General features: G+C 43.6%; 2 protein-coding genes across 3 annotated transcripts in view; one reads left to right on the plus strand and one right to left on the minus strand.

Annotated features, from left to right (window-relative positions):
- The window catches only part of LOC139381506 (hedgehog acyltransferase), a 103117-nt gene extending 101529 nt beyond the window's left edge, over positions 1–1588 (minus strand). The window contains exons 1-2 of one of the 2 annotated variants that reach the window (XM_071125108.1): positions 1499–1588; positions 341–469 (exon numbers count right to left, since the gene is read on the minus strand). In XM_071125108.1, the coding sequence (XP_070981209.1) occupies positions 341–458 (118 nt within the window). In that variant the 5' untranslated portion in view covers positions 459–469; positions 1499–1588. Of the gene's footprint in view, positions 1–340; positions 483–1498 lie in introns of those variants that run through there. The other variant, XM_071125107.1, reaches the window with a different exon arrangement.
- A 5043-nt stretch (positions 1589–6631) lies between these two features.
- Positions 6632–21754, plus strand: part of LOC139381180 (cysteine-rich protein 3-like) — a 32353-nt gene continuing 17230 nt past the window's right edge. Inside the window, exons 1-2 of the mRNA XM_071124598.1 lie at positions 6632–6917; positions 8728–8822. Of these exons, the coding sequence (XP_070980699.1) occupies positions 6875–6917; positions 8728–8822 (138 nt within the window). The 5' untranslated portion in view covers positions 6632–6874. The remainder of the gene's footprint in view (positions 6918–8727; positions 8823–21754) is intronic.

Here is a 21754-nt window from a genome sequence, read left to right on the forward strand (position 1 = left end):
GCACCTCTTGGAGTCTCCAGGATAGAGTTTGGGAACCTTTCAGATCTCTGAGAGGGAGTCAATGGTAAGAACGGAAAGGGAGTGAGTTGTCATCATCACAGATTTACCTGACAGCTCACTTTTCTGCAAGGGGTATGAAACAGTGCCACAGTCCCACCTAGTGGCAAAAACTGCATATCACAGCCAAGGTCTCCACTTACAGTAAGTAGCCTAATACAAGGCCACAAAGGGTGGGAAGTCGGGTATCTTGCATACAGCAGACTTAACTAATTCAGTGTGGAAAAAAATGTAAACAATGACCCAATTGATAGACCTTTTATCTTAAGACAGGTACATTTACCTTTGGAGAATATGTGCAGTTGATAGAATGAGTAGAGATGGGAGCCAATTGAGAGCACCCAGTAGGCACCGACCTCCGCTCTCGGCAACGCCGCAAGGGTTGAGCTCTGTTTGGCCATCAGTGCAAAGACTGGAGGAACCATGGGGAAGAGTGAGTGAGAGACATTAGATCTTTCAGCCACTTTATAGGTCACATTTCTCCCTCACCAACAACAAATAGAGGACCATTCTGATTCCATGAGAGCAACATTACATTCCCTACTTTTCTCTCCAACATGTTAAACGTATAGGGTAGCCTATTTATTATATTCATTTGATGGATACTTTTTGCAGTCTCCTATGAGGAAAAAAACAATGGTGTACGCTAATTATAGGACCTTTGGTTTCTAGTTATAAAGGTAATATAGGCTATTTAAAATTATTTTATAGGTCAGTTGTTTTTAAGCTGTCATAATTTTCAAAACAGGAGATATATATATATTTAATTCATTACTTGAAATGAGTAGACACCTAACAGATTGTGCCTTTAAAGCTAGTCCTTAATTGAAACAAAGCTCGACGCCGTCTCTGTTTTGAATGAGCTATGGATGCAAAGACTAACTAATATCAAAATGTTTAACCATATTTTGAAGCTATACAGCGTTTGCTTCCATTTACAAACATTGGGGTAGAGCAAGCTTATATTTGGGGTTCTGATGGCGTACAACAGTTGAACTAAGCTCATGAAGCATAACTAAGTTATATTCTTCAAGAATCTATGGGTAGACAAAAAATGGATGTAGCAACTAAGGATTCTAGCTTTAAGAGTCAAACGAAACATCCACCTCAATTTGTGCCAGAGGTGAGTGAGGGACCACGTTTATATTCGCTGCATACCACAATCGCTATTGGAAACAATAGGCTAGTGTGTCAAAGACGAGACCCTACTAATGACTGTGTTCCAGGAACAGGGTATAACAAGCCAACATCTGTGTTCGCGTGTGCAGTGCACGGCGATGTATTCGAAATGAACCGATTTCAGAACTTCACACCGTTTTACACTGTTTACGCTGTAGCAATGCCTATATTAGCGAGCCCGACTATGGCACAAATTAGGCTGATTACTGAGCATAATACTCACTCATTGGCTAAAACTGAAAGCAACAACCGTGTTACTCACATGCATTGTGAAACAAAGAAATACCTCGGGCTATATCTTCCACCTTGCCTATAGACCGAGAGTGAACACCAATACCTTGGAATATTGTTGAACGCTCAGGATTCAGGAAATCTCCGCCCACATTTTCCTTGGTTGCTGATTGGACATGATTGGATGAATTCAGTGCCAATCAAATAAAATGCAGACCCGTTTGATGTACTTTTCACTTTTTTTTTATATCGAAATGCCTAAATATGTTTCATAAGAGAGGAAAGCCACAGTCTGTAAGATAACTAGTAATGTCAACGAATAAACCTCAGGAGGCTGAAGAAATTCGGCTTGTCACCAAAAACAATCACAAACTTTTACAGATGCACAATCGAGAGCATCCTGTCGGGCTGTATCACCGCCTGGTACGGCAACTGCTCCGCCAAACAACCGCAAGGCTCTCCAGAGGGTAGTGAGGTCTGCACAACGCATCACCGGGGGCAAACTACCTGCTCTCCAGGCCACCTACACCACCCGATGTCACAGGAAGGCCAAAAAGATCATCAAGGACAACAACCACCCGAGCCACTGCCTGTTCACCCCGTTATCACCCAGAAGGCGAGGTCAGAACAGATGCATTAAAGCTGGGACCGAGAGACTGAAAAACAGCTTCTATCTCAAGGCCATCAGACTGTTAAACAGCCATCACTGATATTGAGTGGCTGCTGCCAACAAACTGACCCATCTCTAGCCACTTTAATAATTGAACATTGGATGTAATAAATGTATCACAAGTCACTTTAAACTATGCCACTTTATATCATGTTTACATACCCTACATTACTCATCTCATATGTATATACTGTAAATCAAATCAAATCAAATGTATTTATATAGCCCTTCGTACATCAGCTGATATCTCAAAGTGCTGTACAGAAACCCAGCCTAAAACCCCAAACAGCAAGCAATGCAGGTGTAGAAGCACAGTGGCTAGGAAAAACTCCCTAGAAAGGCCAAAACCTAGGAAGAAACCTAGAGAGGAACCAGGCTATGTGGAGTGGCCAGTCCTCTTCTGGCTGTGCCGGGTGGAGATTATAACAGAACATGGCCAAGATGTTCAAATGTTCATAAATGACCAGCATGGTCGAATAATAATAAGGCAGAACAGTTGATATATACTGTACTCAATACCATCTACTGCATCTTGCCTATGCCGTTTGGCCATCTGTCATCCATATATATTTTGATGTACATATTCTTATTCAATCCTTTACACTTGTGTGTATAAGGTAGTTGTTGTGAAATTGTTAGATTACTTGTTAGATATTACTGCATGGTCGGAACTAGAAGCACAAGCATTTCGCTACACTCGCATTAACATCTGCTAACCATGTGTATGTCACAAATAAAATTGGATTTGATTTGATTGAAACGATCTATCCCATGAAATGCCATAGGCTCAGGGGTCTTCAACCTTTTCTTGCCCAGGCATGTCTAGATGGAATCCAGCTTTTGTTCAATTTATGTAAAATGTAGATTTGTATTATTATTTTTTATTTTAGCTAAGCCTTATTATTTTCCTAATTTGAACATAAGTATAATAACCTGCCACGTTAATTATTCTAAACTGCTGCGTAAGTTATCCTTTAACCTGCTACATATTTACATGTTATTTAAAAAAAAAAATAATAAAATCCCAGCCCCGCAGGAGTAATTTGCCTTTCGGTAGGCCGTCACTGTAAATAAGAATTTGTTATTAACTGACTTGCCTAGTTAAATAAAGGTTAAATAAAAAAATAAAATACGAAAAGTAAATTCTGACTAAAGCTGGATCCCTTCTAGCCGCGACCCTTGCCCACCGACCCCATCAGGTTAACGATAATGTCAAGGAAAAGTCATCAACATTTTAAAATGAATACATTTTGTAGATATTTTAAAATTATTTTGACCTCCCCACATTATAATTGGAAAAGGAGGTGTTAACCTTAACATAGCCTATTAGCTAGAAAGGTACTGCAACTCCAAATGCTGTTTAGCTGGTTAAACAAAGGTTAGCTATGAGTTACCAAGATTCTACAGTGAGTGTAATTGGCTCCAATAAGTCTAACTTGCTTAATATTATGTGATTAAGTGATTTTGTTGCTAGTGAAATATTCTTATTATTTTGAAATATAAAAAAAATATGTTTTTTTGTTTTTTTTGCAGACCACTGCAGTACCACCGAGTTCCTCCAGTTGAATACCTCAGGTCTACAGTGGGGGAAAAAAGTATTTAGTCAGCCACCAATTGTGCAAGTTCTCCCACTTAAAAAGATGAGAGAGGCCTATAATTTTCATCATAGGTACACTTCAACTATGACAGACAAAATGAGAAAAAAATATCCAGAAAATCACATTGTAGGATTTTTAATGAATTTATTTGCAAATGATGGTGGAAAATAAGTATTTGGTCACCTACAAACAAGCAAGATTTCTGGCTCTCACAGACCTGTAACTTCTTCTTTAAGAGGCTCCTCTGTCCTCCACTCGTTACCTGTATTAATGGCACCTGTTTGAACTTGTTATCAGTATAAAAGACACCTGTCCACAACCTCAAACAGTCACACTCCAAACTCCACTATGGCCAAGACCAAAGAGCTGTCAAAGGACACCAGAAACAAAATTGTAGACCTGCACCAGGCTGGGAAGACTGAATCTGCAATAGGTAAGCAGCTTGGTTTGAAGAAATCAACTGTGGGAGCAATTATTAGGACATGGAAGACATACAAGACCACTGATAATCTCCCTCGATCTGGGGCTCCACGCAAGATCTCACCCCTTGGGGTCAAAATGATCACAAGAACGGTGAGCAAAAATCCCAGAACCCCACGGGGGGACCTAGTGAATAACCTGTAAAGAGCTGGGACCAAAGTAACAAAGCCTACCATCAGTAACACACTACGCCGCCAGGGACTCAAATCCTGCAGTGCCAGACGTGTCCCCCTGCTTAAGCCAGTACATGTCCAGGCCCGTCTGAAGTTTGCTAGAGAGCATTTGGATGATCCAGAAGAAGATTGGGAGAATGTCATATGGCCAGATGAAACCAAAATATAACTTTTTGGTAAAAACTCAACTCGTCGTGTTTGGAGGACAAAGAATGCTGAGTTGCATCCAAAGAACACCATACCTACTGTGAAGCATGGGGGTGGAAACATCATGCTTTGGGGCTGTTTTTCTGCAAAGGGACCAGGACGGCTGATCCGTGTAAAGGAAAGAATGAATGGGGCCATGTATCGTGAGATTTTGAGTGAAAACCTCCTTCCTTTAGCAAGGGCATTGAAGATGAAACGTGGCTTGGTCTTTCAGCATGACAATGATCCCAAACACACCGCCCGGGCAACGAAGGCGTGGCTTCGTAAGAAGCATTTCAAGGTCCTGGAGTGGCCTTGCCAGTCTCCAGATCTCAACCCCATAGAAAATCTTTGGAGGGAGTTGAAAGTCCGTGTTGCCCAGCAACAGGCCCAAAACATCACTGCTCTAGAGGAGATCTGCATGGAGGAAAGGGCCAAAATACCAGCAACAGTGTGTGAAAACCTTGTGAAGACTTACAGAAAACGTTTGACCTCTGTCATTGCCAACAAAGGGTAAATAACAAAGTATTGAGATAAACTTTTGTTATTGAACAAATACTTATTTTCCACCATAATTTGCAAATAAATTCATTAAAAATCCTACAATGTGATTTTCTGGATTTTTTTTTCTCATTTTGTCTGTCATAGTTGAAGTGTACTTATGATGTAAATTACAGGCCTCTCTCATCTTTTTAAGTGGGAGAACTTGCACAATTGGTGGCTGACTAAATACTTTTTTGCCCCACTGTATATAATCATTAGGCTACCCTTATAAACATGATTTGATGCCAATAATTTCTTTACAAAGTATTCTATGATCTTATCAATTCTACACAGCCTGTGGGGTGTTGTGATAACTTTGTCCACTGAGCGGGGATAGAGAGCCACATAAGAAGTAGGGGCCTTCTCTCAAAACTGCTTGGAGTAAAATTTCCTTTACAGTTGTCTATCTTGAATTGTGTTCCTCTGTGAGAGATTATGCTGATAGGATGTCTTATCTACTCTAGGCAAAGTGGATAGCAACATGTTCCGTCTCACCTGACACCTGTAGCTTATTCTTAGTTTCTGATTGTTGTTATAAAAAGGATATGACTTTACACATTCCCTGGTGGAAACATGTTTCTCATGTAGGCCAAAATGCATTGTTTATGGAAACAACCAGTCTGGGCCCTTTCCCAAAAGCATCTTAATCCTAACGATGAATTTAGCCTTAAGATGCTTTTGGGTAACCGGACCCTAGTGAGGGCTGCCTCAGGCCAAGGTTCAAGAGATAGTTCAACCAAATTACAAAATGACACATTGGTTTCCTTACCCTGTAAGCAGTCTGTGGACAAGGCATGAATGACAGCAATCCATGCTTTGGTTTAGTTTCCCCGGCAGTGTTACCACATGCTTAGGTTTAGCATTTGTGGCACAAATCCCACTCAAGTCATGGGATGGATATTAGCATTTTTCAAGCATCATATCCAAATCATCTGAAAGTATCTACAATTGGTTGTGGAACTCAATTAAGCGACTTATATGGCTCCCGAGTGGCGCAGCGGTCTAAGGCACTGCATCTCAGTGCAAGAGGCGTCCCTGCAGCCCCTGGTTTGAATCCAGGTTGTATCACATCCGGCCGTGATTGGGAGTCCCATAGGGCGGCGCACAATTGGCCCAGAGTCATCCAGGTTTGGCCTGGGTAGGACGTCATTGTAAATAAGAATTTGTCCTTAACTGACTTGCCTAGTTAAATAAAAGTTCAATATAAAAACAAAAATAGATGTTTGAACATGATGTGCTAATGTTGATCCCGTGACTTGAATGGAATTTGAACCAGAAATGCTCAAATGTTTGCATGTGGTAACACTGCCAGGGAAACTAAACCAAAGCATGGATTGCTGTCATACATTGACTGCTTACAAGGTAAGGAAACCAATGTTTAATTTGGGTGAACTATCCCTTTCATATTGCAGGGTACCATAGCTTTCCTAAATAACAAGTGGGTGTGTTCAATGAGATGGCACGATAGGCTATAGCTCCCATTGCTCGGGGGTGAAGTTTCCCCTATGTACAGAACTTGGATCAGCTCCCTCCGCAATCTGAACATTAACAATCATTTGGGAAAATTCTAAACTGACCCAAGATCAGCATCTAGGAGCAACTTCACTCAACTCCATACCTCCCTTTCGGAGGCGGAGCGCCGACGTCACAGTTGAATGCGCGATCGGCACTGCATCGTTCTGCCAGCGCCGCAGATAGAATTTGAAGGCAATTTGAAGATCGGGTTGATCGTCAGCTGGACAAAGAATTGCTGAAGAATGACGTCGAGGTGCCCCAGATGCACAAATGATGTGTTTTTTGGTAAGGAATAATTTTTGTAAACCTCTAGCCACAGCAAATGCCAAGGAATGTAAATGTTGAAGATGATCAAAGAACTTGGATTGTTTATTTTGATTAATAATTATAATGATTTAGCATAGGCCTAACTAAAGGAAAATTAACTGACACTGAAAATGTAAATGGTTATCGTAGTGACAATGGTGTGCAGATATAACATAATATATTAAAATACAATACAATAGAATAATAAATGCTGGTCATTTATGAACATTTGAACATCTTGGCCATGTTCTGTTATAATCTCCACCCGGCACAGCCAGAAGAGGACTGGCCACCCCACATAGCCTGGTTCCTCTCTAGGTTTCTTCCTTGGTTTTGGCCTTTCTAGGGAGTTTTTCCTAGCCACCGTGCTTCTACACCTGCATTGCTTGCTGTTTGGGGTTTTAGGCTGGGTTTCTGTACAGCACTTTGAGATATCAGCTGATGTACGAAGGGCTATATAAATACATTTGATTTGATTTGATTTGAATAGAATAGAATATAATAATACAAATAATAATTTGGTGGACGCTGAAAATTAAAATGGTTATTGTAGTGACAATTGTGTGCACATATGAATAGAACAGAAAATAATACTAATTAATGCAATACAATAGAATAGAATACAATATAACAATAAAATAATAAGTGGATGCTTATATTTGCCCTATTTCACACATGTACACGTGTGTATTAATACGCATTTGTGAAATGGAAAAGTATTTCTTGCATATCCCAACTCTCCCCGAGACACCCCTCGGAGAGTGGGTTCACGGCCAGGGTAGAATCCAAACTCTGTAGGTCTTGCAAATGCCTTTTTAAGAGGAGACCTGTGGAGTGATGGGGGACTGCCGCTGCATGAACGCCAAGTTGTCCCTGCTGGTGACATCGTATTCGTTTAGCCTACTGACAAGTAGCTTCTCGCACAGAACTGGGAAGTCTTTATTATCATTAGAAGATCATTTATTATTATGAAGAAAAAATATATATATAATTATAATTATGATTAATGTTACCTTTTTAAATGCAGGCTATGGGTCTTTCAGGATCTTCACTGCCGGGACTATTTTCACATGGGAAAGATGAAGTTTGGTGAAAGTTGCATATACCTTCTTTCCCAGCATCTCTGGAATGTTGGCTGATTATCCCTAAACATTTAACTAGGATTAATTAATACTTGACATGTTCATTTACTTTAACATAGCATATGGGCAAGGTTAATTTGGTTACATCAGTTAAACCACTTGTTGGAACTTGATAATTAGGAAGGAGGTTGTTATCGCTCTTGTCTCTTCCAGACATTTGTTTGATGGCAAAATATGGAGAATATTGTAAGATACGGTTTTGAACTTGAAGTCAAACTGAGCTGAAATGCACCTTTTACTATAGGTTTATTGGCTGCACATTGGACCCTTATCCTGGAGTGTGGTGACCCATAATAGACAGAGGGAGAGAGGACAAAATGTTCATTTCAGGGAGGGGAGAATACAACGTCTGTGTTGGTAATAGCCTACCTTGTGAAACAGCATAGAGGAGATCCTCTGTATAATGTCCCAAAAATGAGATATAATTACAGCTAACAGCAATAGACAAATAATTTGCAAACAATGTTTTTGAAGGATAAAACCTATAAATGCTTAATGAGCTTAGTTCAACTGTCCTACCCAAATTATAAGGTATTCATAACCCAACTGATAACCCACATTCTAAGACTGTATTAAGCCTACGCCATTGTTTATGTTTTATTGTCATTTGAGTCTTTGTAAACAAACTCTCTCTCTCTGTCCTGCAGCTGAGAAGGTGAGCTCGCTGGGGAAAAACTGGCACCGGTTCTGCCTGAAATGCGAACGCTGTAACAAGACCCTGTCGGCTGGCAACCATGCTGAGGTAAAGGGAGGCCCTGTGGCCGTAATATCCTGTCTACAGAGAGAGAAAGAAGGAGGGAGAGAAAGATAATGAAAAAGAGAAAGAGTGAGGGAAGAAGTGTGCTATTTTACCCCAGAACAAAGGGAGGGAGAGAGACATCGAAGGGTTGTGCTATCCTACCCAAGAGGATGGGAGAGAGGGAAGGGGTTGCATGGGGACAGAGGGAGTATGGCAGGCCACTGACCCCCATAAGGAGTAATATAATTTAGTTAAGAAAAATAAAATATATATATACTGTATAAAGTAATATATTCACAGAATAAAAATATATACACAACATGTAAAGTGTTGGTCCCATATTTCCCGAAATTGTCCATACGCACAAAAAAGTATTTATCTCAAAATTTTGCTCAACTTTTTAACTGGTCATTTTGTGCACAAACTTCTGAATGGTACTCTATTTTTTATTTATTTTTTTATCAGGGGCTGCGGCAGCACCCTCAGCACCCTTACTTCCCGTGGCTATGTCTGCGAGATGAGGGTGGATTCAAGATTCTGAACTTAAACGATTCAGCTCATAGAGCTAGAAAATTCCCTAAATCTTCCGAGCTATTTGAGCATAAACTGTATCACAACTACAGATGTAGGATCTTAATTTGATCACCCTGTTGCAGGAGAACTTTCATGCAATGCAGGAAATGTAAAACTTGTACTGTATTTGAGGTTTTAAAAGGCGTCTGGGGTGTGTAATTTCCCCTTAGAAATTTCAGACTTGATTTTCCCTTACGAAAAATGTATCAACCCCTAAAAAATGTTCATGAATTATAATCCACATAATAATTCACATTTCCTGTTGCTGCAAGATTATTTTCCTGTTGTAGTCAAAGTGGCTCAAATTAAGATCCTACATAAGGGGTGTTGTCAGTTAAGTGAGTTGCACTACTGGGTCATTGTTTATAGACCCATGTACTGTATCAACTCAAAATTAAATTGCTGTAGTGCTACTGCAGTAGAAGCCAGATCACTAGTACTATAGCAGTGGCCCAGAAATTCCAATCATCTCAAGAATGAAACTGTTGAGCAGCTATGTCATTGTGGGTCCCTTTGATTATAGCTGGTCCGTGAACCAAATCGTGGCTTCACAATAACCTGACACTCATCCTTTGTCCACTCCAACCCCTCACCAGGCATCGTGACCCTGATCCTTTCACTGTGGCTATGTCCCAAATGGCACCCTATTCACTATATAGGGCACTAAAAAAAGAAGTGCACTACATAGGGAATAGGGTGACATTTGGAACGCAATGTCAATGTAATTTCACCTTTCATTGTCCTGCTCAGATAACTTAGGGAATTTTCAAGCTCCCTGAGCTGAATCGTTCAAGTTCAGAATCTAGGGCTTGTATATCTGACTGCACACCCATGTTGCAGACATTGCCGTGGGAGAAGGGGTGCTAAGGGTGATGCAGCGCCCCCTGATAAATTGAAAAAATACACAATGGCTAAAGATTACTTTTTTATTGTTATTATTATTATTTTTTAAATATTGCACTTAGATTGGATCTTCCATCAATATTATTGTCTGCATCACTTCCAATCCCCAATATACACAGTATACACTACTGTTCAAAAGGTAACTTAGAAATGTCCTTGTTTTTGAAAGAAAAGCACATTTTTTGTCCATTAAAATAACATCAAAATGATCAGAAATACATTGTAGACATTGTTAATGTTGTAAATGACTATTGTAGCTGGAAACGTCTGATTTCTATTGGAATATCTACATAGGCGTGCAGATTCCCATTATCAGCAACCATCACTCCTGTGTTCCAATAGCACGTTGTGTTAGCTAATCCAAGTTTATCATTTTAAAAGGCTAATTGATCATTAGAAAACCCTTTTTCAATTATGTTAGCAGAGCTGAAAACTGTTGTGCTAATTAAAGAAGCATTAAAACTGGCCTTATTTAGACTAGTTGAGTATCTGGAGCATCAGCATTTGTGGGTTCGATTAAAGGCTCAAAATGGCCAGAAACAAAGCACTTTCTTCTGAAACTCGTCAGTCTATTCTTCTGAGAAATGAAGGCTATTCCATGCGAGAAATTGCCAAGAGACTGAAGATCTCGTGCAACGCTGTGTACTACTCCCTTCGCAGAACAGCGCAAACTGTCTCTAACCAGAAAAGAAGGAGGAGTGGGAGGCCCCAGTGCACAACTGAGCAACTTCATTAAATAGTACTGGGTATGTCAGTCTAGCCCAGGGGAGTCTAGCCAGCCAAGCAATGGAATGGAATGTTAGCTCAGGGGACATTGCAAATTCAAGTGAATGTTTAATGAAACTCGGTCAGGAGGATTTGGCTCTCATTTCACCAGGGCGTTTCTTCCTCAAGGCAAAGATGACACTGATGATGATGGATGGAAATAACAAAGGGTTGGGGAATGCAAGTATTAAGACGTCACCAAGGGTCATGGCCAGCGTTCATAAAGCGTCTAAGCAATGCTGATCTGGGATCAGATTCCCCCTGTCCATGTAATCTTTATTCATTATGATCTAAAAGGCTAAACTGATCCTACATCAGCACTTCTAATATGAGACTCTTTGTGACTATGGGACCAGATGTTCGAAACGTAAAGGAATTCCATCGGTACATAGAAAGTGTAGGGTTATGTTCTGGCTATTATAGTATTATCAGCATAATCCTCTTGTATGATCCCTAGGACCCCACATTTCTGCCTAGTCATGCACAGTATATCCTGTAAATCAAAGAAAGCAGACATACAGTCATACTAACAGCACTTGTTAAAGGATGTCTCAGCACTTGTTAAAGGATGTCAAAATAATAAAAAGCAAATACCAGAAATTATCACGTTTCAGGTGAGAGCCAGATGCAGACAATATCGAAGTAACAACAGTTTATTAATCGAACAGGGGCAGGCAAAAGATGGGCCAAGGGCACGCAGAGGTCAGTAATCCAGATAGGTGGGGCAAAGGTAGAGGATGGCAGGCAGGCTCAGGGTCAGGGTCAGGGCAGGCAGAATGGTCAATACCAGGGAAACTAGGAAACCGGAACAATCGAGAGACAGGAGCAGAGGGAAAAACGCTGGTAGGCTTGATGAAACAAAACAAACTGGCAACAGTCAAACAGAGAACAAAGGAATAAATACACTGGGGATAATGGGGAAGATGGGCGACACCTGGAGGGGAGTGGAGACAATCACAAAGACAGGTGAAACAGATCATGGTGTGACAGTACCCCCCCCCCCCCCCCCCACCACCACCACCACCACCTGGAGGTGGTCTTGGGCTCTCCTCCAGGTACGACGACAGCGGCAAACAAACATCTGGGCAGAAGGTATGCCGACCTTTTCTTCTATCAGCGGGAGCTGATACCCCAGGGAACACTCAAAAGGTGATAGGCCCGTGGCAGAGCAGGGAAGGGTGTTGCGGGTGTATTCGACCCACACAATCTGCTGGTACCAGGTGGTGGGGTTGGCAGAGACCAGGCAGTGCAGTGTAGTCTCTAGGTCTTAGTTGGCTCGCTCCGACTGGCTGTTGGACTGGGGGTGGAACCCGGAGGACAGGCTGGTCGATGACCAAATGAGGGTGCAGAACACCTTCCAGAACCGGGACAAGAACTAAGGACCCCGGTCAAAAACCATGTCAACTGGTAGTCCATGGATCTGGAAGACGTGCTGCTCCATGAGAGGGGTCGTCTATTTGGCAGAGGGTAATTTGTGGAGAGGAATGAAGTGGGCGGCTTTGGAAAACCAATCCACCACAGTCAGGATGGCGGTGTTGCCATCAGATGGGGGAAGACCCATGACAAAGTCCAGGGAGATGTGAGACCAGGGACAGTGAGGGACAGGCAGAGGTTGGAGACCAGCCGGAGCTTGCAGAGGAGTCTTGTTTTGTGCACAAACCGTGCAAGCAGCGACAAATGCAGAGACGTCAGGGACCATGGTAGGCCACCAAAAGCATTGTCACACAAAAGCCAGGGTTCGATGGGGGCCCCGGTGGCAGGCAAGTCTGGAGGAGTAGAACCCCCTGGGGTTCGGCTGGGAATGCTGAGCCTCCCGGACCTGCTTCCCTACACCCCAGCTGAGTGCCGTCGCCAGGCATGAGGTGTGAAGGATGGCCTCGGGCTCCAGGGTAATAGCCGTGGGGTTAGGGCGGCAAGACACTTCATCTGGCTTGACATTCTTGGATCTCGGCCGGTATGAGAGGGAGAAGTTGAACAGTGTGAACAGCAGGGTCCATCTAGCTTGCCTGGAGTTGAGGTGCTTGGCGGTGTGGTGATACCCCAGGTTTTTGTGGTCGGTCCATACAATGAGAGGATGTTCCGCCCTCTCTAGCCAGTGACTCCATTCCTCCAACACCATCGAGAAGCTCCCGATTCCCCACAGCATAGTTCTTCTCCATGGCATTGAGGCGGTGGGAGAAGAAGGCACAGGGATGTAGCTTAAGATCCAGGTCAGAACACTGGAACAGGACCGCCCCCACTCCTACATCAGAAACATCGGCCTCCACCACGAACTGACGGGAAGGGTCAGGATGAACCAAGATGGGAGCAGTGGTGAAGCGGTGTTTGAGGTCCCGGAACGCCTGGTCAGCAGCAGGGGACCACATGAACAGAACCTTGGGAGAGGTGAGTACTGACATTGGGGAAGCTAGGGTGCTGTTACCCTGGATAAAGCAGTGATAAAAGTCGGAGAACCCCAGGAAACGTTGCAGCTGCACCCTGGACGTAGGCTGGGGCCAATCCACCACCGCTCTCACCTTCCCCGGATCCATCTGGACACTCCCAGCAGAGATGATGTACCCCAAAAAGGGGATGGTGGAGCGATGGAACTCGCACTTCTCTGCCTTTACAAACAGCTGATTCTCCAGGAGGCATTGAAGAACCTGTCGGACGTGGAGCACATGTTCTTGGGGGGAGCGGGAGAAGAGGACGATTACATCAATGTAGACAAAGACGAACCGGTTCAACATGTAGAGAAGAACATAATTTACCAGAGCCTGGGGTGTTGGTAAGGCCAAATGGAATGACCAAATACTTGTAGTGGCCACTGGATGTGTTGAAGGCGGTCTTCCACCAGATGATAGGCGTTCTGTAGGTCCAGCTTGGAAAACACAGTGGCCCCCTGGAGCGGTTCTAAGGCCGAGATGATGAGTGGTAGCGGGTAGCGGTTCTTCACCCTTATGTTTACCACAGCAGGGGTGTTGGTAAGGCCAAATGGAATGACCAAATACTTGTAGTGGCCACTGGATGTGTTGAAGGTAGTCTTCCACTCATCCCCCTCCCGTATCCGAACCAGATGATAGTCGTTCTGTAGGTCCAGCTTGGAAAACACGGTGGCCCCCTGGAGCGGCTCTAAGGCCGAGATGATGAGTGGTAGCGGGTAGCGGTTCTTCACCCTTATGTCATTGAGTCCCCGGTAGTCGATGCACGGGCACAGGGTCTTGTCCTTCTCCACAAAGAAGAACCCTGCGCCAGCGAGAAAGGAAGAAGGACGGATAAATCCAGCAGCTAGGGAGTCCCCAATCTAGGTCTCCATAGCCTTGGTCTCCGGTCCCAACAGCGAGTACAGTCATCTCCGGGGCAGAGTGGTGCTAGGGAGAAGGTCAATCCCGCAGTCATATGGTCGGTGCGGCGGAAGTGAAGTGGCCCGGGTCTTGTTGAACACCTCCCAAAGGTCCTGATACTCCGCTGCAATGGCGGAGAGGTCCGGGATGACGTCCGAGCCCACAGGAAGACGTCCCGGGGAAGGTTGCGCTGACTTCAGGCAATGGGCGTGGCAGAACGGGCTCCAGCCCATGATGGCACCAGTAGACCAGTTAATGAGAGGATTATGTCACTGGATCCAGGAGAATCCCAATACCACAAGAATCTCAGGAGACTTAATGAGCAGAAATTGAATAGTCTCTCTGTAGTTCCCTGACACCCGTAGGTTGATGGGAGTGGTATTGTGTGTGACCCGGACTATAGAGTCCAGCGCTCTAACGTCAATGGGAATGGAGAGGGGCTGAGTGGGGATATCCAGCTCGGAAGCCAGGGTAGCGTCTAAAAAGCCAGGGTAGTGTCCAGAGTCAATGAGGACCCGGAGAGACTTGTTTCCCCACAGCAGAATGGCATGAAATGGAGTGTAAGTAAGGGAAGCAGAAAAGACCACCAGAGTACTCGCTCCTACCGGTGAGCCTTGTTTTTTAGTGGACAAGGACACAAAATGACCACGAGTCCCGCAATACAGGTAGCTCTTCGTGTTGAGCCTGTATAGCCATTCCGCTGGAGACAGATCTAGCTCTGCCTATTTGCATAGGCTCGGGAAACGATGACTCGGACGTCTTCGGTGACTCTCGGTGAACATCAGGTAGCCTCAGGTTCTCTCGGCAACGGTGCCATCGGGGACTTCCGGGATGCCTCGGAGGCGAGGTGGAATCCTTGGACGGGCGAGCAAAATCAAATCTCCTCTCCCTCCGTCGTTCCCGTGGCCGCCCATCGATCCTGATGGTCAAGGCGATGAGAGAATCGAGATCTATCGGTAATTCCCGGGCTGCAAGCTCATCCTTGACCTCCTCCAAGACTCAGTGTAGAAACATGTCCAACAGCGCTTCCTGGTTCCAGGAACTCAGCTGCCAACGTGCAGAAATCCACCGCATAGTCTGCCACACTGTGGAAGTCCTGCCGAAGCTGGAGTAGCTTCCAGGCAGCCTCTCTCCTGGAGAATTGGGCATCAAACACCTTCTTTAATTCTCCCATGAACTCACACAGACTGACGCATGTGGCCAGCTGTTGCTCCCATACAGCTGTAGCCCAGGCGAGTGCCCTCCCGGACATCAGCGTGATTAGGTACGCTATTTTAGAGCAGTCTGAGGGGAAGGAGGAGGGCTGAAGCTTGAGGATGAGGGCACACTGAGATAGAAATGCCCGATAGGTGCCCGGCTCTCCATTAAAATGTTTCGGGGGACGTAATCGCGGCTCCGGGGAAGGCTGAGTGACCGGTGAGGCGGCGCTGCTAATCGCTGAGTTACTGAGGTGCTGTGAGGTTACCATCATAGTAGGCTGCCTCCCAACCCATGGAATTGCTCCAGCAAGATGTCCAACACTTGCTCATGGCGTTCGGCCAAGGTTTGAACCCCCTCCATAAGGCCACAAAGAAATTCCTCGTGCCTACCAATGGTGGTTCCTTGGGAGGAGAGGATGTTGCGCAGCTGGTCTGAGTCTGCTGGGTCAGACATGGCCAGTTCGTACTATCATGTTTCAGGTAAGACCCAGATGCAGACAACGTCGAAGTAACAACAGTTTATTAATCACAGAGGGGCAGGCAAAAGACGGGTCAAGGGCAGGCAGAGGTCAGTAATCCAGATACGTGGGGCTAAGGTACAGGACGGCAGGCAGGCTCAGGGTCATGTCACGCAGAGGTCAGTAATCCAGAAAGGTGGGGCAAAGGTACAGGACGGCAGGCAGGCTCAGGGTCAGGGCAGGCAGAATGGTCAACACCGGGGAAACTAGGAAACTAGGAAACAGGAACAACCAAGAGACAGGAGCAGAGGTGAAAACGCTGGTAGGCTTGACGAAACAAAATGAACTGGGAACAGACAAACAAAGAACACAGGTGTAAATGCACAGGGGATAATTGGGAAGAGGGGCAAGACCGGGGGGGGGGGGGGGGGGGGACAATCACAAAGACAGGTGAAAATCGGTCGAAATAGGTCGAAAGACGGATATTAGAGTTGTAAAATAAGCTAAAAATGAAGGTAGCACAGGTTGGCCTGAACAATGAAGACTCAACTTGTTGCATGGATCCTCCAGTGAGGGTTTGTTGTACTAAAACTAGTCAAATACATTACATAAAACAATCTATCAACAATGGATGTAATCTAGGCAGTGTCGAGCCAATGGGGGACCACAAATACCCGCTGGCAAAGGGGTTTAAGTCCCGACTCGGCTGTCTGTGGCTGTCAAAAAATCTGTAAGAAATACGGAAGGGGATCGATGCTATTCTAACCAGTGTCTGGAAATGCTTTATAACACAATCCAAATGTGCGGTCAAAATAATATTTTTCACTTATCACAGACTCCTGTTAACTTAGTTTGATAGAATTATAGTTATAGGCCCCAAAGTCAGGCCAGGTATGTTTGGTCACATGACTAGTCTTTACAAATCTCATAGGGTAGAATAAATGTCAAAGGGCTATCATTGTTTTGGAAGCCTGTTTGATCCTGTTTGATAACCTAACCTGGGGGTAAGTCATTGTCCTGACCCAAACACTGGAGTCTTTGAGTTGAGTGATACAAGGGTTACTGAGGCTAAATATTCAGGTCATCTCAGACCAGTAGGAGACAAAGTCCAGCGTTGTTTCAGTGTTGTTAGTTAGGAGTTGATTCAGTGGGCCAGGGAACACACACAGTCTGTCTTTCTCAGAAACAGGCCGTTGTTTGAAACATTGTCCTGTTTTTGAGTTCACAAGCCATGGCTGTATTCTCTAGAGTCTAATAGTCTAACCCTCCGTGCTGTCTTTGTCTTTTCATCAGAAGATAAAGATGACTAGTTGATTTTAAGGTTTACTTGTGGATGGTAGGGTTTACATGCTTGACTTTTGAGAGGTAGTTGTTCTTACACAGGTTTGAATGGAGACACAGAGGACTTATCCTTCTTTATGAAATACACAACCCAACAGTATACATGGACTAATGGACGAACATTGCTAGTTCACTTTCACAAGCCCATATACAGTCCATCCACTTCTTTATCTCTGAAATGCTGTGGCATGAGAGAACGAATAGGCTTCTGTTATTTCTGGACGGGAGTGTTTTTGACAGGCTGTCAGGTGAAGGATCTCTCTCTCTCTCTCTCTCTCTCTCTCTCTCTCTCTCTCTCTCTCTCTATCTCACTCTCTCTCTCTCTCTCTCTGTGTGTGGCCTTATACACGGCAGTGACTTATCTTCATTGTTCAGAACATTTTCTAAAACCTTTTAACGGTGAAGTCTCGCTCTCTCAATACTTTTTCATCAGGGAGGGACAGAGCGGGGAGAATGGCATCTGCATTCCTGAAAGGGTATCACACCTCAGGGAACTCAGGGTAATTCTGTCTGTTGGGATCATTGAAATTACAGACATGCCAAAAAAAGACAGTAGCCCTTTCCTGCAGTAAAATGACCAAGTGGCCTCATGGGTGGAATCTTAAAACATACATTAATACAAATTACTTGTAAAAAGCTGCCTAAAATCTGGTGTTTCTATGTCGAACAATTTTGTTATTTCAGTCTTCTGTAATGTAATATTAGGATGCAAACTCAAATTAGAATACATGTGAACTCTATTTCTGACATGGTACAGGTGTCTTCTTTTTTTAAGCCCATAACGTGTGTGAGGTGTATACTTTTGTTTCAAAGTAGATTTGTATAAAACTACCAAGAAACACTCCGCGTGACCCTGATTTAGCCCACTGCAGTATCAGGTTAAATTACATTTACATGAGGTTAAGTAGACATTAAATGCATAGGCGGCTGGTGGCACCCTTAACTGGGAAGAACGGCTCATAGTAATGGCTGAAACGGTGTTAATGGAATGGTATCAAACACAGTTTCCAAGTGCTTGATACCATTTCTTTCACTCGATTCCAGCCATTATTATGAGCCGTCCTCCCCTCACCAGCCTCCTGTGGTTAAATTACAAGATTTATAATGACCTTGTCAGAAAGGCATGTCCTTAGTTCCTGGATTGTAGCCTACAATGCCAGCCCATAGCTGATGCAATGTTTCCTTTGCATTTAACGCCAACTCATTCATCACACTGATTAACGGCTGCTCCATGATTTCATGACATCACACCCACACCCTCAGTGACAACGTGACAATGAACAGCCAAAGTTTGACATTACACCAGACTGTCAGGTCTGTAACGGATGCCTGTGATAGAGGTTGCGTTCCAAATAGCCCCCGATTCCTAACACAGTGCACTACTTAAGAAGTGCACTACATAGGTAGTAGGGTGCCATTTGGGACAGACTTTACTGTCCAGAAAAAAACATGAGCTCAGATTTGCTGGACTAGCTGAGTCACAGGCTGTCGTAGACATTATGTCCCTGACCTCAGTGTCCATATATAGACTCAAAGGTCTGAAATAGGTATGAAGGAAGTGATGATTGAACTTTAAAGTTAACCGTGTGTATATGCGACGCATGCAGAGTCACCATCAAAATCCTGAAAGTGTGTATTTTGTAATTACGCTGTTTTGGCAAAATATATATTTTTTTAGCTTTCTAAATGTCACCCTACAAATGTGAGGTTGATAGGGTAAAATGTGAGGTTCAAAACTTTCACAAGTCACTCAAATAGTTCTGCCGCATGTCTTGTTCATTTCAATGCAATTGACCCGCAAACAGTTGCACTGTAAATGCCAAGTACTGTATGTGCCTATACTGTAATAGCAATGTTTCTGATCTAATGTTGTACTTTTTTTTTTGCTGTGAAGAACTTTGGTCCCAAATAGTATTTTATAAGAGTGACTTAAGTGTTTTTGGAGAATCTTCTTCGGAGCTTAGGTTTGTCCTACATTGTTGTTCTTGTAGTGTGAGTGAGGAGGGCAGTTTGTAGATATATAAAATACTCTTGCACTTGAGGAGACACAGAACACTCCTGTGTGGTCAGAGTGAGCTTTGTGCAACAGAGGGTGTGTGTGCATTCATTCATTTAGGAACTGGTTGAGCTGTGTCCCACATACAATAACCCAGTGTTGGTCCGAAAAGAGGTGTGTCACATATACGTTGCATGTCTCTAAAGATGATTCCTTAAAGGCACCCTATTCACTACATAGTGCACTACTTTTGACCAGAGCCCTATGGGCCTGGCCCTTGGGATGCAGACCAACTCTCTGAGGTCGGTTACAAATGCAACCATTTAGAATGAAGAGCTTTAAGAGCTTTAAGAGCTTGCTGAGGTCACAGCATCCTAAATCTCTTCTATCCTCCTCTCAGACGGGTGTTAGTTGTCTAAATATTGTTTTATTCCCAGTTCATGCACTGGAATGTGAAGGAGCTAGCTAGAGCATATGGAAGCAGTTTTCTAAAAATAAAGTCTGAATTGGGGAGATGTTTGATAGGAATTTGGGTCGAAAGGATCTCTCTGCTCTCTCTGTCTGTTCTGCTCGGTCCATTTTAAGACTGACAGATAGAGCTCCTCCATAATTAACTTGAAGCGGTCAGGAGGATAAGGCATTCATTTAAATTGGAAAGATAATGGCTCCCAAATTGCACCCTGATTCCTATATGGGTGATTCTACAGAAGTGGTGCAAATTGCAGTCCCCAAAAAATGTCTACCTATGCCTTAAGCAACGGAAGGGTAGTAACAGTATTATTATTAAGGGAGCTTGAGGTAGCATATTATCCTGATTAAAAAACAAATACCATCCTTGGCTCTCGCAAACGTGCACGCGCACAGACGTGAACACACACACGCACACACACAAACACACACACTGAGTATACAAAATATTAAGAACTCTTTCCATGACATACAGTGAATTCAGACCCTTTGACTTTGTCCACATTTTGTTAATTTACAACCATATTCTAATATTGATTAAATTGTTTATTTTCCTCATCAATCTACACAGAATAACCCATAATGACAAAGGTAAAACAGATTTCTTTAAACATTTTTGCAAATGTATTTTGAAAATACAAATCTGAAATGTGACATTAAACACAGTCTGAGGTCCTGAGCCCTCTGGAGCAGGTTTTCATCAAGGATCTCTCTTTACTTTGCTCCGTTCATCTTTCCTTCGATCCTGACTAGTCTCCCAGTCCATGCAGTTGAAAACTATCCCTACAGCATGATGCTGCCTTCACCATGTTTCACCGTAGGGATGGTGCCAAGTTTCCTCCAGAAGTCACACTTGCCATTCAGGCCAAACAGTTCGATTTTGATTTAATCAGACCAGAGAATCTTGTTTTTCACGGTCTGAGAGTCCTTTAGGTGCCTTTTGGCAAACTCCAAGCAGGCTGTCATGTGCCTTTTACTGAGGAGTGGCTTCCGTCTGGCCACTCTACCATAAGGCCTGATTGAAGTTGGAGACTTTTAACTCCCTCACCAACTTTAAACATCTGCTATCTGAGCAGCTAACCAATCGCTGCAGCTGTACATAGTCCATTGGTAAATAGCCCACCCAATTTACCTAACTCATCCCCATACTGTTTTTATTTATTTACTTTTCTGCTCTTTTGCACACCAGTATCTCTACCTGCACATGACCATCTGATCATTTATCACTCCAGTGTTAATCTGCTCAATTGTAATTATTCACCTACCTCCTCATGCCTTTTACACACAATGTATATAGACTCTCTTTTTTTCTTCTTTTTTTTCTACTGTGTTATTGACTTGTTTATTGTTTACTCCATGTGTAACACTGTGTTGTTGTCTGTTCACACTGCTATGCTTTATCTTGGGCAGATCGCAGTTGTAAATGAAAACTTGTTCTCAACTAGCCTACCTGGTTAAATAAAGGTGAAATAAAAAGTAAAACAATCACCTCCCTGACCAAAGCCCTTCTCCCCCAATTGCCCAGTTTGGTTGGGCATCCAGCTCTAAGAAGAGTCTTGGTGGTTCCAAACTTCTTCCATTTAAGAATGATGGAGGCCATTGTGTTCTTGGGGACCTTCAATGCTGCAGAAATGTTTTGTTACCCTTCCCCAGATCTGTGCCTCGACACAATTCTTTCTCTGAGCTTTACGGCAATTCCTTCGACATCTTGGCTTGGTTTTTGCTCTGACATGTGCTGTCAACTGTGGGACATTATATAGACAGGTGTGTGCCTTTCCAAAGCATGTCCAATCAATTGAATGTACCACAGGTGGACTCCAATCAAGTTGTAGAAACATCTCAAGGAAGATCAATGGAAACAGGATGCACCTGGGCTTAATTTCGAGCCTCAGAGTAAAAGGTCTGAATA

Source organism: Oncorhynchus clarkii, chromosome 23, assembly GCF_045791955.1.
Source record: "Oncorhynchus clarkii lewisi isolate Uvic-CL-2024 chromosome 23, UVic_Ocla_1.0, whole genome shotgun sequence".
NCBI classification, from domain to species: Eukaryota; Metazoa; Chordata; class Actinopteri; order Salmoniformes; family Salmonidae; genus Oncorhynchus; species Oncorhynchus clarkii.